This window comes from Lichenostomus cassidix, chromosome W (assembly GCF_008360975.1).
Source record: "Lichenostomus cassidix isolate B80296 chromosome W, HeHo_3.0, whole genome shotgun sequence".
Taxonomy (NCBI): Eukaryota; Metazoa; Chordata; class Aves; order Passeriformes; family Meliphagidae; genus Lichenostomus; species Lichenostomus cassidix.
Genome location: NC_139510.1, coordinates 10,300,400 through 10,319,159, shown reverse-complemented (window position 1 = coordinate 10,319,159; position 18,760 = coordinate 10,300,400). Strand labels below are relative to the sequence as shown.

The 18,760-nt window shown below is 43.1% G+C and overlaps 1 protein-coding gene and 1 non-coding gene across 9 annotated transcripts in view; both read right to left on the bottom strand.

Moving 5' to 3' along the window:
* Nucleotides 1–18,760, bottom strand: part of LOC146425479 (ubiquitin-associated protein 2-like) — a 147,373-nt gene that overhangs the window by 53,042 nt on the left and 75,571 nt on the right. For all 8 annotated transcript variants that reach the window (XR_014846495.1, XR_014846496.1, XR_014846497.1 and 5 more), the window contains 7 exons: nucleotides 18,398–18,450; nucleotides 16,419–16,486; nucleotides 13,465–13,663; nucleotides 12,287–12,491; nucleotides 5,585–5,859; nucleotides 4,331–4,503; nucleotides 985–1,192 (listed from right to left, as the gene is read on the bottom strand). Coding sequence is in view for 5 of the 8 variants with exons in the window: in XM_085041574.1 (XP_084897700.1) it covers nucleotides 985–1,192; nucleotides 4,331–4,503; nucleotides 5,585–5,859; nucleotides 12,287–12,491; nucleotides 13,465–13,663; nucleotides 16,419–16,486; nucleotides 18,398–18,450 (1,181 nt within the window). In the remaining 3 variants the exon portion in view is untranslated. The remainder of the gene's footprint in view (nucleotides 1–984; nucleotides 1,193–4,330; nucleotides 4,504–5,584; nucleotides 5,860–12,286; nucleotides 12,492–13,464; nucleotides 13,664–16,418; nucleotides 16,487–18,397; nucleotides 18,451–18,760) is intronic.
* Nucleotides 4,811–4,893, bottom strand: LOC146425480 (small nucleolar RNA SNORD121A). The gene has a single exon (XR_014846653.1). It is a non-coding gene; the product is annotated as a small nucleolar RNA SNORD121A (small nucleolar RNA).

Below are 18,760 nucleotides of genomic sequence, written 5' to 3'. Positions count from 1 at the left end.
CACACAGAATCCCATACACTGCCCATAATACACCCATCAGCAGGAGACCATCCCATCTACTGTATATAACATAAACTTCAGGTTCACACCGATATGAAAGAAAGAATTGCATTAACATATAGGAAATGGTTGTGCTTTTGATCTAATGCAACTCACAATTTTAACTATCCAAGTTACACAGAGACGCCAATTTTTTTCCATTGAAAGATAAGACTTGAGAGGCACCAGTTGTTTTTTGGATAACGCTGGAGTACAGAAGTGGATAGTCTATGCTTGATCCTCACCAGTACATACGAGCTAGTGCAGAAGACAAGTGTGACTGAGCCATTACATAATAAAGGCCAGGAGTAAATAAACTTACAAACTCTCACAAGTTCCTTAAATATTTGATAAAATAAAATCTCTTAAAACAAACTTACATTCCATATACAAATAGAGTAGGTGCTTTGGAATATCTCCTGAGACTCTCTCTGTTCTAGATTAGATCTCTCCTTATGGTTTTTAAAATAAAAGATGAAACTAATTCCAACTGCTGTTTAAATCCAACAAAAGAGTAATGCTGGAAGGGCAATAAACAGTTTGGGATCCATTTTCTAGGTGCCATAATAATTTAATAAATAATATACCTTTGGATAGAAATGGTCAAGTTATGGCAAAATACCATGACTGATATTTACATACAGAGATAGTTCCTTTTTTGAAAACTAAGCTTCAGGGAAGTAAACTCAACTAGAACGTTAAGTATTACTAAGAATAAACGTCAAAGAGTAATTTAAGATGTCAAAACCCATAAAAGCAGAGGTTCTTATATCCCAAATACAAGAAATGGCTACAAAATAGGAAAAGAAAAAACAACAGAGTGGACATGGGAATCAAAAATATCACTTGGCTTGGTTAAAATATTAACATATCTGGGTAATACAAGTCTAACACCGATAAGAATATTTCCCCTTTTTCAAAGTCTTATTTCTGAATTTCACTCACTGTAACTGCAACAGGGGTTGGTTCAGACGGAGCCATGGAGCTTTGGTACACTATCCTACTATGCACAGAAGTCTGCTCATAGGAGGAAGTTGTTACTGGGCTAGTGCTCTGGGATGAGCAGGTCAGACTGGAAGAGCTGATGGCAGAGGTTGTGTAGGTGGACTCCTGTACTGTATTGGATATTGGCAGAGGGGTATTCAAAGGATCACTGAAAAAGTAAAAATTATTTATCAACATGGCAAACTACATTTCAAATACCTTAGTGAAAATATCAGCTCCTATATAGTTATCTAGAACTACCTTAAACATGCAGTCAAATCTACATTATTTATACTAGAAAATCTAATAATGAGAAAAAAATATATAATTTTGCTTTGGTCCCCAGTAATCACTGCTTCAAAACCATCAGCTGCACTAATGTGGTGGTTTAGCTTGGCCCAGAACATCAGCAAGGTATCTTTAACATCTAAGAGAGATTTAAACCCCTCAAAAGCTGTTGTAGTAGGCCTGAAGAAGTGTCTGAGGGGTGGGGAGTGGCACAAAGATGGCTCCTGTGTGTCCTGAGTGAAAGTTCTGGAAGTTTTTCATCAAGTCCAGCAGAGCCAATCTCTGATGGCTCTGAAGGTGATGGACATACTGCCGGCCAAATGTGGGCCAATTGGAGGTGCTGGTTACGCCTCTGTGAAAACATATTTAAGAAAAAAACAAAACAAAAGTAGTCACGCACTTCTTTGTAGCTAGAGGAGGAGGAGGAGGTAAAAATATGTGAAGGGAGAACAACATGGAGACACCAAGGTCAGTGAAGAAGGTGGGGGAGGAGGTGCTCCAGGTGCCGGAGCTGAAAACTCTTTGCTAGCTGTGGTGAAGACCAGGGGGGAGCAGGAAGTTCCCCCTGCAGCCCATGGAGTCCACAGGGATGCAGAAATCCTCCCACAGCCTATGCCAGAGGAGCAGGTGGATGCCTGGAAGAAGCTGTGATCCAGTGGGAGTCTCCTATAGAGAGTTAAAGCTGCAAAGGCCTTGCAAGAGAGAGAAAGGCCTTGCTCCTGGGATGGAAGCAGCCTGGCCTCAGCTTGGGAGAGTCTGCACCCTATGGACAAAAGAACTCATGTTGCAGCAGAATTCGGGTGGGATGTTGCTCGTGAGATCAGACCCACGCCAAAGAAGTTCGCAGAGGACTGTCTCTCGTGGGAGGGACCCCGTGGGTAAGTAGAGGACCCCCTCTCCCTGATGGACTGACCAGAGGAAAAACCCCTTACCCTGCCCCCTGCCCGTGTTGTTGGTTTGGAAAGAGGGAGGGGGGGTGAACAGAGAAACAGATTTTTAAGAGGGAAGGGATAAGAGCAGAGAAACTGTCTAGAGAGAGAGAGAGAGAGATAAGTAGAGATTAAGAGTATTTGTAGTATAGGAATTGTGGTGATGAATAGATTTATGGACCTGCTCTGTGGACTGAGAAAATACCCCACACCCTGCCCCCCTACCCAAGCTGTTGGTTGGAATGAGGAAGGGGGGTGAATAGAAAATGGGTTTGTAAGAGGGAGGGGGGTGAGTGAACAAAATGGTGTATGAAAGTTTATTTTTACCTCTCATTTATCCTCCGACTCTCTTAGGTAATTAAATCACTTTGCAACTTTAAGTTTAGAGCCTGTCTGCCCTTCTTCCGTGCATCCTGCCATCAGTATCCTATCTCACTTATCTCATGAAAGTGGTGTGTGTTTAACAGTTATTTTTCTTTCCCCTCTTCTGCATGTTTGTGGCAGGAGAGAGAGCCAGAGTGCCTGGCATTTAGTCAAGGTCAAACCCCGACAACTAAGCACCATTTACCTTCCTCCTGCCAGCCCAACCAAAACAAGAGTTTACACACAAGCACTTTTTGGTCATGTTATTTTCACCTTGTCAAAGGATATATTAATGAACATAAACTCTTTTTTTTAAACAAGTAGATCCATAAAGTGTCTCTTTTAACAACAGAATTCTGTCATTAAATAGCAGTCTAACAGAACTATGCAAAGAGGAAACATATTTTAAAACATGCAGAATTGTTTTACTTTCTAAACAGCATTGCTTGTTTGTTTTAGTTTACAGCACTGGAAATTAATGTGAAAGTTCATTTTTAATAATATTTCTGATTTAACTTTGGGAAACTTCTTACTGAAGCCAAATTTTGAATTAATAAGATAGAAAATATGGGTTATTAGTATGTTGGCATTTATCATTGGCCATTTTGGCATTTCAGTAAGAGGTTCTGCATACTGAAAGACTGGCTTATTTTCTCATCCCATAGAAGCATCTGGTGTAATCCGGTGCCAATCTACTAATACACATATATGATAAAATGGTCATCTCTCCTGGACCAAAGAACTGAAAAAAAATTGTGTTGTGAGGAACAAACCCTCAAACAAATTTGAAAATCAGGAAGATTAAACACAAAATAGCAATTCTATAATGGGTAGCTTAATTATAAGGTTATATTACATTCATGTCATCTCCAGCTTCACACTGACCCATCCAGGGAGATTTTGATTGTCAACAGAAAATAAGTTTCTTCTTTAAATGTCATCAACAGAAAACACTTCATAGAATCACAGAATCAATTAGGTTGAAAAAGACCTCTCACATCACTGAGTCCAAGCTGTAACTGAATACCACCTTATCAACCAGACCTAATACCACCTTGTCAACCAGACCTTGGCACTAAGTGCCATGTCCAGTCTTTCCTTAAACACCTGCAGGGATGTTGACTCCACCACCATCTTAGGCAGCCCATTCCAATTTCTAATCACCCTTTCTGGGAAGAAATTCCTCCTAATGTCCAACCTGAACGTCCTCTGTCACAGCTTAAGACTATGTCCTCTTGTCCTGTCCCATGTTCCCTGGGAGCAAAGCCCAACCCCCACCTGGCTCCACCCTCCTGTCAGGGAGTTGTAGAGAGTGATAAAGGTCCCCCCTGGGCCTCCTCCAGGCTAAACTTCCCCAGCTCCCTCAGCTGCTCCTCATAGGACATGCACTCCAGACCCTTCACCAGCTCTGTTGCCCTTCTCTGGACTCACTCCAGCACCTCAATGTCCTCCCTGAATTGAGGGGCCCAGAACTGGACACAGGACTCAAGATGTGACCTCACCAGTGCCAAGTACAGGGGAAGAATCATTTCCCTGATCCTGCTGGCCACACTATTGCTGATACAGGCCAGGATGCCATTGACCTTCTTGGCCACCTGGGCACACATTCACCTTACATGTCATATTTCCCTCTCCCATTACATGGCAATTGTGCCTTGATGTTTTTGGCACAAACTTGACCCCTTAAAGAAGACATGCAAGAATGCAGGAGGGGAACTCACACATACTTGACAGATTTTGAGTTCAAGCTATTGTTGGTCGCCTGGCTGGTATTCTCACTGCTTGAAGTTGATCCAAATTCTGTGAGCGTAGGTTCTGATCCAAACTCCAAAGCTCCAAACTGAACATTTAATCCTGTCACATCTGCTGATCCAGGCATCTCCACTGCAGAGGTAGGAATCTTAAAGGAGGAAAAAACCAACATAATTCCTTTGCATGCACTATCTGTATTAAAGATATAAGTAACTGACACTCTCATCCCTTAACTACAGGCTTCTTCAGTTACTGCCTCAGCCTTTGCTGCTAACTAGATCTGTGACAACCCCTCACTTTACATAAATTAACTACATTCTTGTAACCGGAAATTAATTAATTGATTCCATGCCCTGATCTGGAGATGAAAGAGTAAGCCATACTATTCTATAATAGCAAAGTGTCATCTGTGATCATCCTCCTCAGCCAATATTCATCTTGTGGCTACTAACTCAATCCAAAAATCACATAACAACAGTAATTTTCCACATAGAACAATTAGATATGTGCTTGGAAAAGACATCACTGTATTTTGAACCTAAAAACTATTCAGCTTTGAATTTCCTGCTTTTAAATAAGAAACAGACCATGGTCTTTGCTCTCCTTCTCCCTAGAAACTTATATATAGAATCATTCAGGTTAGAAAAGACCCTTAAGATCAAGTCCTACCATTAATCTAGGTCCACAACTAAAGCATGTCTCTAAGCACCACATCTATATATCTTTTAAATACCTCCAAGGATGGTGACTCCACCACCTTCCTGGGCAGCCTGTTCCAACACTTGCCAACCCTTTCCGTAAAAAAAATGTTCCTAATATCCTATCTAAACCTCCCTAGGCACAACTTGAAGCCATTTCCTCTTGTCTTGTCAGTTGTTACCTGGGAGAAGAGACCGACCCCCATCTGGCTCCATCCTCCTGTCAGTTAGTTGTAGAGAGGGAGAAGGTCCCCCCTGAGCCTCCTTTTCTCCAGGCTGAGCCCCTCCAGCTGCTCCTCATAGGACTTGTGCTCCAGCCCCTTCACCAGCTTCATTACCCTTCTCTGGACTTGCTCCAGAACCTCAATATCCTTCTTGCTGTGAGGGACCCAGAACTGGACGCAGGATTCAAGGTGTGGCCTCACCAGTACCGAGAGGGACAATCACTTCCCTGGTCCTGCTGGCCACACTATTGCTGATACATGCTTTTGTATGCTTATGTGTTTACTAAGGACAAACTCAATTACCCACCTTGGATGCTGGAGTTATCCTCCGTTTTGGTGGTTTTATCTGCTTCTGCTGGGTTTGGTGGGCAGTCACTGCCTGGTTATCCATAGATATAGTGGGGAGCTGTAACATTTTGATAACAGTGGTAGAGGTGTCTATCGGTGATGGCTCGTGGAGTTTTACCTGGGAGGAGAAGGACTCCAGCCCAGGAGGAGGAACAGGGACTGCCTGTGTTTGTTGTTGCTGTCGCTGGGTCAGATGGCTCAGAACTGGGGATGGTTGAGGCTGGGATTTCAAGTCTGGTCAGTGTTAGGAAAAAGAAATATAAAAATTAAACCATTGCACTCTGCTCTTCATGCTTCTACCCTTTATGAAGCAATCTGGGTGACTTGACACACTGGACAGTTATGATTTTATAGAGTGTGCAAGTCTCTTTCAGACAGCACACAAGTTTCATACTGAACATTACCACTGTAATAATAAAACTAACACTTGATAGTCTCTACTTTAAATAAACAGCTGTGGGCAAGCATTATTTAGAATCATTGAAATGTTTAGGTTGGAAAAGATCTTTAAGATCGAGTCCTACCGCTAACCCAGCACTGCCAAATCCAACACTAAACCATGTCCTTAAGCACCACGTCTACACAGCTTTTAAAAAACCTCCAGGGATGGTAACTCCACCACCTCCCTGGGCAGTTTGACAACACTGTCCGTGAAGTAATTTTCCCTAATATCCAATCTAAACTTTCCCTGGTGCAACTTAAAGCTGTTTCCTCTTGTCTTGTCACATGCTACCTGGGAGAAGAGACTGATCCACATGTTGCTACGACCTCCTTTCAGTTAGCTGTGGAGAGCAATAAGATCCCCTCTGAGCCTCCTTTTCTCCAGGTTAAACAACCCCAGCTCCCTCAACCGCTCCTCATAGGACTTGTGCTCCAGACTCTTCACCAACTTCATTGCCCTTCTCTGGACACACTCCACCACCTCAACATCTTTCTTGTAGTGAGGGGCCCAGAACTGAACACAGGATTCGAGGTGTGGCCTCACCAGTGCCCAGTACAGGGGAATGATCACTGCCCTGGTCCTACTGACCACACTATTGCTGATACAGGCCAGGATGCCATTAGCTTTCTTGGCCACGTGGGCACACGCTGGTTCATGTTTAGCCGCTGTCAACCAGCACCCCCAGGTCGTTTTCCACTGGGCCGCTTTCCAGCCACTCTGCCCCAGCATGTAGCATTGCAGGGGGTTGGTGTGACCCAAGTGCAGGACCCAGCACTTGGCCCTGTTGAACCTCATACAATTGGCCTCAGCCCATTGATCCAGCCTGTCCAGAGCCCTCTGCAGAACCTTCCTACCCTACAGCAGATCAACACTCCCACCCAACTTGGTGTTCTCTACAAATTTGTTGACCCAGCCATCAGTACACCCATTCAAACCATGAACAGCCAGTGTCTCCAGGATAATGTTGTGGGAGACAGTGTCAAAGGCTTTACTTAACTCCAGGCAGACAACACCCACAGCTTTTCCTTCATCCACTAGACAGGTTGCCCTGTCATAGAAGATCAGGTTGAGCAAGCAGGACCGGCCTTCATACCCTCATGCTGACTGGGCCTGATCCCCTGGTTGTCCTGTAGGTGCCGTATGATGGCACTCAAGATGATCTGCTCAATGACCTTCCCTGGCACCGGGGTCAGGCTGACAGGCCTGTAGTTCCCCAGATCCTACTTTCAGCCCTTCTTGTGGATGGACATCACATTTGCTAAACTCCAGTCTTCAGGGACCTCCCTGCTTAGCCAGGACTAGTGATAAATGATTGAAAGTGGCTTGGTGAGCACTTCTGTCAGCTCACTCACTACCCTTGGGTGGATCCCATCCAGCCCCAAGAACTTGTGTGTGTCTAAGTGGTGTAGCAGGTCACTGACCGTTTCCCCTTGGATTGTGGGGGTTTCATTCTGCTACTTCTCTCCATCTTCCAGCTCAGGGGGCTGGGTACCCAGACAAGAAGTGGTCTTGTTATAAAAGACCAAAGCAAAGAAGGTATTGAGTACCTCAACCTTTTCCTCATCCTTTGTCTCTATGCTTTCCCACACACCCAATTAAGGATATTTTCCTTGTCCCTCCTTTTGCTGGTGATATATTTATATAAACATTTTTATTGTCTTTTATGGCAGTAGCCAGATTAAGTTCTAGCTGGGATTTGGCCCTTCTAATTTTTTCCCAACATCCTTGTAGTCCTTGCAAGTTGCCTGCCCCTTCTTCCAAGGGTGATGATAGACTCTCTTTTATTCCCCCAAGTTCCAGCCAAAGGTCTCTGTTCAACCAGGCGGGTCTTCTCCATCAGTTCATCTTCTGGCACATGAAGACTGCCTGCACCTTTAGAATTTCCTTCTTGAAGAATGTCCAAACTTCTGGCACTCCTTTGCCCTTCAGGACTGCCTCCCAAGGGACTCCATCAACCAGTCTCCTAAACAGGCCGAAGTCTGCCCTCTAGAAGTCCAGTGTAGCAGTTCTGCTGACCCTTATCCTCGCTTCTCCAGGAATCCAAAACTATCATTTTGTGATCGCTGTGCCCAAGACAGCCTCTGACCACCACATCACCCACCAGTCCTTCTCTGTTCACAAACAGCAGGCCCAGCAGAGCACCTCCCCTGGCTGGCTCAGCAGCTGTGTTAGGAAGTTCTCTTCCACACACTCCAGGAACCTCCTAGACTATTTCCTCTCTGCTGCGTTGGATTTCCAGTACACATCTGGTAAGTTGACATCCCGGACAAGAACAAGGACTAGTGACCATGAGACTTCTCCCAGATGCTTATAGAATATGTCATCTGCCTCTTCATCCTGGTAGGGTGGTCTATAACAGACTCACACCAGGATATCTGCCTTGTTGGCCTTCCCTAGGACTCCTCCCCATGAACCCTCAACTGTATTGTCACTATCATTAAGCTCCAGGCACTCAAGACACTCCCTAACATTCAGAGCTACTCCACTGCCTCTCCTTCCTTGCCTGTCCCTTCTGAAGAGTTTATAGCCATCCATTGCAGCTTTCCAGTTGTGTGAATCATCCCACCATGTTTCCATGATGGCAGCTATGTCATAATTTTCCTGCTTGCCATGGTTTGACCCTGGCCAAATGCCAGGCACCCATGACAGCCGCTCACTCGCTCTCCCCTGCCACAGCTGGGCAGAGGAGAGAAAAAAATTAAACTAAGGGGTCATGAGTCGAGATAAGGACTGGGAGAAAACACTCCAAGGGTAAAAGAGGATCAACTAGAAGTTACGAAGTGAATTTATTACTAACAGAGTCAGAGGAGGATAATGAGAAGTAAAATAAGCCCTTAAAGACACCATTCTTCCTCCCCAACTCCTCCCTCCTTCCCACTAACAGTGCAGGGGGACAGGGCATAGGGGTTTGGGTCAGTTCATCAACGAGGTCTTTCTTCCACTGCTCAGGGAGAGAAGTCCCCTGCTTTGTCGTGGGGTCCCTCCCACAGGAGACAGTTCTCCGTGAACTCCTCCAATGTGGTCCAATCTCATAAGCAGCAGTCCTCCCAAAACTGCTGTGGTGTGGGTCACTCATCCACGAGGTGCAGTCCTCCAAGGACAGGCTGCTCCAGCCTGGAAGCAGGGGCCCCCACTCTCTCCACTGGGTCTCCCACTGGAACACAGCCTCCTCCAGGCATATACCCGCTCTGGCATGGGCACCTCCTCCATGGGCTCTGAGTGGATCTCTGCACCCCCCGTGGATCCCCATGGGCTGCAGGGGGACAACCTGCTTCACCCCCATGGTCTTCACCATGGCTTGCAGAGGAAACTTGGCTCTGGCGCCTGGAATACCTCCTCCCCCACCTTCTCCACCAACCTTTATGTCTCCATGTTGTTTTCCTCACATGTTCTCACCTCTTCCTCCTTCTCTGGCTAGAAAAAACTGTGTGCGCACTTTGTTTTGATTTCTTCTTAAATATGTTATCACAGAGGCGTAACCAACATCTCTAATTGGCCCAGGCTTGGCCAGCGGTATGTCCATCTTCAGAGCCATCAGGGATTGGCTCTGCTGGACATGGTGGAAGCTTCTAGCAGCTTCTCACAGAAGCCATCTCTGTGGCCCCCCCGCTATCCAAAACCAGGCCGTGCAAAACCAACACACTGATGCACCATGGCTTCCAGCTCCTCCTGTTGTCCATGCTGTGTGTTGGTGTAGATGAACTTCATTTGGGCTATTGATCCTGCTGCCTTTTTGGGGGAGAGAAGCCCCAGTTCCTGTGTGATCATTCTCAGGCACTTCTAGGATTTCTAACATATCAATAACCCTTGTGTCTTAGCTGCCTCATGGATCTCCATCCCCTACCTCAACTGAGATGGCAGACCAAAGGACCTCACTGGCACAGCATCCCTCAAACACTGGTGTGCTGCCCAAAGGCTTCTCTCTAGTGAGCCGGTGTTTATCTCCTTCCCCCTTCAAATGTAGTTTAAAGCTCTCTCAACAAGCCCTGCTAACTCCCGTGCAAAGATCCTTTTCCCTTTTTGAGACAGGTGGACCCTGTCTGTTGCCAGCAGGCCTGGTTTGCATAAACCAACCTGTGATCACAACGAAACAAAATTCTGCTGGTGAAATCAGGCTCAGAGCCAGGTATTGATCTGCTGGTTCTTGCTGTTTCTTCCTTTATCATTCCCTGCAACTGGAAGGGCAGAGAACACTTCTTGTGCTCCTGATCCCTTAATCAGTCACCCCAGGACCCTGAAGTTTCTCTTGATTGCCCTCGGACCTCTTGTTGCAACTTCATCACTGCCCTGCCCATGCCCACTCTCATGCAAGCTGCCAGCTCCTGATGGGTCTCAGTGCTCTCCTGGGGTTTCCCCAGCTCAGGACACCATCACCAACTGCTTCCCATAGATCCCCTGCTCTACTGCAAAACACCTGCACCAGAGCTGCTTGCCTTGGCTTTCTTAAAAAATATAAAACCAAACCTATTCATACAGTCACATAACATTATCATACATTAGGCCTCAAAAACTGTTATGGATTATTTTAGTCAAACACTGCAAGTTTTACTGCAACTAACTGTGCTGATAAGATGTGATTACTTCCAAGGGGTCTAGAGTTGCAACTTAGTGGTATTATGAGTTAAAATTCCCCTTCCCCTGCAAAGGAAAAGATTTTCAACAGAAATAGGAAGTCATCTACCATCTCAATATGGCTGAGAGTCAAGAGACACTGGATACTGACAGGTTTTTTCCCAAGACTTCCCCTTTCATATTTTCAGGCACTGAAAGTATCTCAGAGCACTGGTCAACAACCATAAGACATCCACAGCATTTGCAGTGTGAAGGTTTTTTTAATCCAGTTGAAGTGTATTAGAAAGCAACTTAAAATGTACATAAACATTTTTTCAGAATTTTGCATGTCAAAGATTATAACTGCAGCCAGATTGGCTGCTTATCTATCTGGAAACATACACTCATACACGTGGGAGAGATACAAGAGCTATCACTCTTCACAGTGAGAATACTGCTAGGAACTACACTGTAAAACCAAGTTTGTGTCATTTTCACTGTTTCTACTAATTTTACTCAATTAAATGAAAAATCCATATAATTATGAATAGACAAAATGGGTAACCTGCATCATTTTCAGCATACATAGACTTCACATTAGGAAAAGAATGCTGAGATGTGCTGCACATTATGAAGAAATTATATAGTACTCATTCAAAATTCATGCAATGATTAGAAGAGAAAAAATTGGGGGGAAAGATAAAATATGGTACAACCTAGAAGCAGCATAGGTACACTGAAAATAGGTATTTTCTAGGATTTGTTGAGAAACAAAGTGTGCTGGTTTTGACTGGGGTAGAGTTAATTTTCTTCCCAGTGGCTGGAATGGGGCTGTGTTTTGGATTTGTGCTGAACACAGGGTTGATAATACAGAGGTGTTTTTGTTATTGCTGAGCTTACAGAATCAAGGCCTTTTCTGCTCCTCGTATGGCCACGCTGGGGAGGGGGCTGGGGGTGTGTGGGAGGTTGGGAGGGGACACAGCTGGGACAGGTGCCCCCAACTGACCCAAGGGGTATTCCAGACCAAATGGCATCATGCTCAGTATATAAGATGGGGGAAGAAGGAGAAAGGGGAGGACGTTTGGAGTGATGGTGTTTGTCTTCACAAGTCACCATTACATGTGACGGAGCCCTGTTTTCCTGGAGATGGCTGAACACCTGCCTGCCCATGGGAAGCAGTGAACAAATTCTTTGGTTTGCTTTGCTTGAGTGTGTGGCTTTTGCTTTCCCTATTAAACTGTCTGTATCTCAACCCACAAGTTTTCTCATTTTTACCCTTCTGATTGTCTCCCCGATCCCGCTGGTGGGGGAGGGAGCAAGTGGCTGCACGGGGCTTGGTTGTTGGCTGGGGTTAAACCACGACACAAAGTCACATCAAAATTCCACTTAAATATTCAAGGACATTAAATCAAAGATGTTGTTACATGAAGGCTCAACAACCTCTAACGATTCAATGACATTTAAAGATAGGCTTAAGCCTCGCATAACTTAGTTTGTGATATAATGTCTATTACCAGCAACTAAGTGTAACACAATGCTGTAACCAATTATATTATTCGAATTACGATTTTTTAAAAAAGCTTTTGATTTAGGGCCATTTAAAATTGTTATTGGCATTAAGAAATCTTATAGGCTAACAGAGAGAAAAAGCTATGTCAAAGCACTTACCAAACTGACTAAGGACTGAGGCCTGGGTAGTGGGCAGTTTTAGATCCCAGGATGATGTGGTAGTGGTAGTAGAACTACTATTGTTCTGTGGAGAGGTAAACTGACCCAAACCTGGAGATTTCAATTGGTCCAAGATTTGGGATCCAGTAGAGTTTGTCAATTTAGGAGACCCACGTTCTCCAAAGCCAGAACAAAGAACTGCAGACTACCAAGAGATAAAAAAAAAAAAAAAAAAAAAAAAAGGAAAGAGTGGAGTTGAGTATTTAATAAATAATTTGAACACAACCATAACCATAGGGTCAATGCCTACAGCTGCTATTTGGCAGCAACCAAAACCTCCTCCACCCTAGATGACTAATAAATCACTGAATTGTTAGGGTTGGAAGGGACCTCTGGAGATCATCTAGTCCAACTCCCTGCCAAGGCAGGGTCACCTAGAGCAGGTGACACAGAGGCACATCCAGGTGGGTTTTGAACGTCTCCAGAGAGGGAGTCTCCACACCCTCCCTGGGCAGCCTGTTCCAGTGCTCTGCCACGCTCAACGTAAAGAAGTTCTTCCTCATGTTGAGGCGTCACTTCTTGTGTTTTAGTTTATGACCAATAAAAAAAATCAGCAGTTGTAGCATATGGCCAGATCCTCTCTGGTTATCACTGATACAACTTCATCACCGACTATGACAATACTTAATTTACTTTAATCCATGCATCTTAAAATACCATGCATTTACTAATAGTTGCATTTATTCTCTGAAAATCAGTTCAAGTGCCCAATTTCAAGCCCTCACAATTGACTCAGAAATAATCAGGTTTTCACAAAAAGCAGTCAGATATGTGTTTGCAAATAACATATCAAAGTTTTCTGGCATAGAACTCTTCACTATAAACAAGTGATTTCATCCTAAATCAGCATGCAGTAAATGCATCAGCTCTCTACTCAAAAATTAATACAAGTACTTCATGTGAACTGAGAAAAAACTACTTAGCAAAACCAGAAAAAAAAGGAAACTTTCTTTTGTATGTGTGTGAATGGAAGGAATGGAATTATGAATTCCTTCAACATTTGCAACCTGAATTTTATAAATACCGAACCATCTCATTAAATGACCAGTACTGGAAAAGTTACTTAACCTGAAATATTTACTCATTAGGAATATTTAGAAAGCATAAGATATTTTTACCAGACTTTGAGGAGAATAAGAGTTTACAGCACTGGAGCTGCCAGTTCCTGATGCCATCTGTGTGCTGTGTTGAGAATTTGTGAAGACTAGGGCTTGGCCAAAAGTCTGTTGCTGGGAAGCCTCAAATGAGTTGCCTTCTGTCTCTTGGGTAAAGGTCACAGGCTTTTCGGGCTTTGGAAGCAGTGTTACCAAATCAATGCTATAAGACAAAGCAAAGTTTGGCTGGAATAAACATGATGATTAGACTGTGCTGAAACTGAAGAAAGCACTAATACTAAAGCTGCCATATCAGCAACAGAATTATTAATGATTAACAGTCTTTTCAAATATTGCTTGCCTGCCATACAAATGAGGTAGAATAGAAGTTTTTGCCAGAAAATAAAATTCTGCTAGCTGAAACCTACCACTACAGCTAGAATATAAATTGTCTTTGCTCTCATTTAAAACATTATCAAATTTATAACATCATGTATCACATAAATAACCTTTATGATTAATATAACAAAATAACTGGAGACAAGTCATAAAAGATACATTGTATTTAAGCTGATCCTGCTTGCCAACCCATTATATATATTGATATATCCACATTCTTTGTATATCACACTATTCCTTTAAAAAGAGCAAGGGATCAAAGTCCTACCTCTGTATGGGTTGGGTATACAGACAATAAAGAATGAAGTCACATGCAGCAATTGAGTATGTGATAGTATGGAAGTCACAAGAGCAGCAGAAATAAAAGCTATGTTTCTCAGATAGTAGGCACATATCCAAAATTACTCTACCACACATACCTGAGCAGGATGAAAAATGTGAATTTTCTTACATTTAACATGGCTTACTAACACCTACACATGTTTAACACAGGTTTATCCAAGGAAAAGCAAAGCATTCAGACAGTAAAAGAAATCTACTAAAAAAATTCTAACTTAAGTTTATCCTAAATATACCACAGGCTTGGGCTGAAGAGCTGGTTCCAGCACTTTGATTAGCATTGATTTTTTAATGTCCAAGCCTTTCTTATGACAAGTAAAAAAACAACCAAACAACCAAAACAAAAAACCACAAAACAATACACCAGAATCTGAGCTGATGAACTAAAATATTTTCTAACATAAATTGAGGGACATCCACTGGAAGAATATTTGCATTAAAATAATGAACATGTGAGCATATCACAGAATCACAGAAGAGTTAGAGTTGAAAGGGACTGTCTTGGTTTGAAAGACAGGTGTCTTGCCAAGAGAGGTTGAACCCTCCCTTAGAACAGAGAATGTGATTTTTTTCCCTCCCTCCGAATTATTTAATTTTGTAAATCAAGGGCTTTCAGGCAAAGGTATGGGAAAAAAGGAATGTCAGTTCTTTACTAGTATCTATAAACAAACAATAACAATAATAGCAACCACAACTAGAACCAGAAAACCAAATAGCAGATAACTTGTGAGCTGCCGAGCCTTCTCCCGTGTGGTGTAATCACGGTTGCAAGCAGCAGGGGCGCTGTTGAGCTCCCGGCCGGGCAGGGCAGGTGCGATGACTCCCGAGCGGCTGCAGGTGGCGCTGTGGCGCAGGGTCAGGTTAGCGTCCGGCAGCCAGCGATGGCGAGCAGGCTGAGAAACACGCAGGACAGCGAAACAGCTCGGAGCAGCGAGAAAGCAGGGCAGCAGGGGCGGGCGCCGGCTCTCTCTCTCTTCCCGGCCAGCGAGGCAGCAAGGATTTCTGCAGTCACAGCAGACGCCGCGGTCTCGTGCGGCAGAGGGCGGGGGCAGGCAGCAGAGGCCACGGGACACTCCCGGCAGCAGCCGTGAGGGAACGCAGCCCGGGGGGAAAACGTGCCCTTCCCCTTGAGGAGAAAGGTTGAATCAAAGCTCACCCAGCCAGGAGAAGAGAAAAAACAGGGCACAGTTGGATTCATTCTGGTCCAAGGCGAAGAGCAGAAAAAGAGCAGCCTCTCCCCTCAGCGTCTGAACCACGAGAGAGTGTTCCCAGGGCCGGCTCTTCCCTTACCGTGCCCTCCCAAGCACACCTTTTGTCTTTTACAAAAGACTTGATGGCTCTAAAACACCCAACTATTTGTTGCTTAGTAACAGGAATGGGAAGAATTTTCAAAGGTTCTCAACCCCCGACAGGGACCTGTGAAGATCATCTAGTCCAACCCCCTTGCCATATCACCTTTAAGAAGGAAAGGAATGGAATATAAACTGTAAGCCAACTGACACCATGCCTCCTCCAGGTCACACTCATGTTATAATGGAAATTTTGCTGCAGTTTGAAGTATAGCAGTACAGCTGTATCAGGATGTTTGGGACCATTAGGTCACCTAGTTTTCAGATCTCATGCTATCCAACTACAGAAGCCTTCATCACACAACCTTAATCTGCTCTCTGAGGCTAATGCAGGCAGCTGATTCCACATAATTGGCCAGCCATTTGGTGAAGATAAAGACAAGCAAAGGCAGCAACTGCCATATTTTCCATTCTCTGTCTGAATTAAATATTATCAGTTAAGGGAAGTAATTGGGATGGCAAGAAGGTGATTTTCCTGGTAAGCAATACAAGCTTTTCTGTCAACATATTTGTCAAAGCACTACATTCTGAATACTTTCTACATCTACAGGGGCAGGGTTTTCATTTTCTGGACAGCAAAGCTAGAGCTTCCTTTTCAACAGCAGTAGCACAGTTTTCTTACCAGCTACTTTTGTTCCTGCCAGTAAGCAGTCTTTGGGCAGAAGTCAGTATTATGTTCATGGATTTGGTAAGTTTGGCTCCACTTCTGTAGTCAATAATAGGCAACATAGGAACCCACAAAAGCAAGACTCACAATTTTGAAACTAGCTTGACCAATCTCTGACCAAGGCTGCCCTGTGTTTTAGTCAACATTTTATATGTGCAAGCTAGCATTGCTTCACCAAGCAGAAAGTTTTTAAGGTATAGGGAAACTGTGGAAGAAGAGCTTACCTTTGCCTAGGAGTCACATGATTTTCAGCTGGAGCAGAGGAGGCAGTGAAGACTTTTGTTTCAGAAAGCTGAAAAAGTGTAGGTAGGGGAAAGTTATTTTAGTCATACACATGCTCACACTAGTGATGTGACATCTTCAGAAATTCCATCTTGGTCATGCACTTTTAAGATATAAGTAAAGTCAGACTATCATTACAACCAGTTATGCTGCAGCTCTGCTTAAAAAGACAAAAACATGTAGTCAAACTTCAGCAAAGTCTTCTCCGCAGAATCAAGTACCAATTTAGTAAAGTGTTAGGAAATTTGGTCTACTGAACACTGAATGGTATACTAATGTAAGTACATCAGTTTGGGAAATAGTTTAACTGAAAACTATACCAAGTAGAAAGCAATTAATGTGACAGCTGGTATATCATCAGTGTGCAGACATAATTTAGGACTCCATAGAGTAGCTCTGATAAATCTTGTTGCAGAAGTCTAACACATTTAACCATTCCCACTCATTAAATGTACCTCTGTTTTACATTTCAGCTCACATCACCTGTGGAGGCAGGTTTGCACTCAAGTATGTACAGTGAACTAGCATTCATGGTTCCTTCTTGGCACTTCTGCTAGGGGTGGTAAAACCATCTTAAACAGATTGCTCTGCAAACATGAGTTTGAAAACAATAAAGGGAGAACTGCGTAATTGCTTATACTAGTATAACAAGTCAAACCATCCACAGCAGAAAACTGTACTGCTTCCATCATGCAGTTACAATAAAGATAGATACTTGCACAGGTAGCTAGGGAGGGGGAGCTGGTTGGTTGGGATTTTGGGGGGGAAAGGGGGTGATTTTGGTTTGAAGGGGGGGTTGGTTGTTTTCTGTTTGGGATTTTTTTTAATAGCTTTTCTTTTTAGAAAAATAGTAGTTAAACAACTACAACTTCCTATGGCTAATTAATTTCTATTGACAGTAATACTTGCAAACCAGATTAAGTCTTAAACCAGCACAGGTTTGGTTTAACAAGGCAGAGATATGACTGAATAATAGTTATATTTTAAATTAAATTTGCACAAAATCACCCTTAACTACTTTGGTGTAGCTCTGTATTTAGACTAAAGAATAACTGACCTATTCAAACATGCACAAAGAATCCCTTTAGAATGTGACATTTGAATGTAGCTCTTCCAGGAAATAGTGCATTTTTAATTGCTAGCAGCCCAGTTTAAAGGACATCACAGACATGAGGCAATTTCATCTGCCATCCCACAGAAGCTCTACTGAAAGCATGTATGTCCCTGCACATGATTATCTGATTGGAATTCTTCTATGAAACATTTGATTTAAGCAGGATGCAGAAGGTCTGACTGAGAGCAAATCACTTACTACTCAGAGGCAAAGTTCAAGTGTTTCATGTGCTGTCCCCTAGCACTACACTGGGTCATGAAAAAATGAGTACCACCACAATTCCTCCCTTCATTTCCTTCCCTTCCTGCTAATACAACATATTTTAATCCCATCTTTCTGGAACACAACTCTGTCCTCTGCATAATGCTTCTAGCCTGCAACTCTATGTACTGACCAAAACAAAGAAGATTCGGCTCAAGCATATTTCCAATTTAAAAGGCTGTTTCTCTATTTCTCAGCTCTTTCCTCACCATACATGTTATTTTAGAACAACAGGTACTGTACTTTGCATTGAGCAGTGGAGAATTATAATTCACAAATACTTAATTTGGGATAAAACTTAAATTTTTATTATCTATGTATTGTACACCCAGAAAAAATAAATTAATATTTCTTGATTCAATTTTATTCTAAAAATAAGCTCATCTAAATATATATGCTTTAAACAGGAATTGCAGCAAAAAGCACAATAAGAAATATCACTGCATGCATACAAAGTATTATTTCAAACATGTAGTTTTTGAAGACAACACAGAAACTCTGAATAGGGTAAATAATCACTCGGTCTACCTAACAAGGCACACTTACATCTTCATTCCAATCTTCTGCAGTCCATTCTTCTACTGAGTTTTTCCATGCTCCTATTGGAATTAGAGGAAGGAAAGAAAACAGTTACAAGCTAAAAGCACGATGTCATATTTCAACCATTCTGCTTTATAAGCAATCCTGTTTTCATTATTCATGGAACACAAAGCAGGGAGATAGTGGTTGGAAACATGGGAAACTCTAGACAACTGTTTTGCAGATTTACAATTTTGGGAGGTGGGTTTGTTTATTTTCCCATTTAATTTCTGATTTCAGGTATTTCTTAGCCACCATGGTACCAGACGTAATTTGTATGAACACATCTCCACCCAGTGATTAATCGCAAACATAGGAAGAACTTCCTCC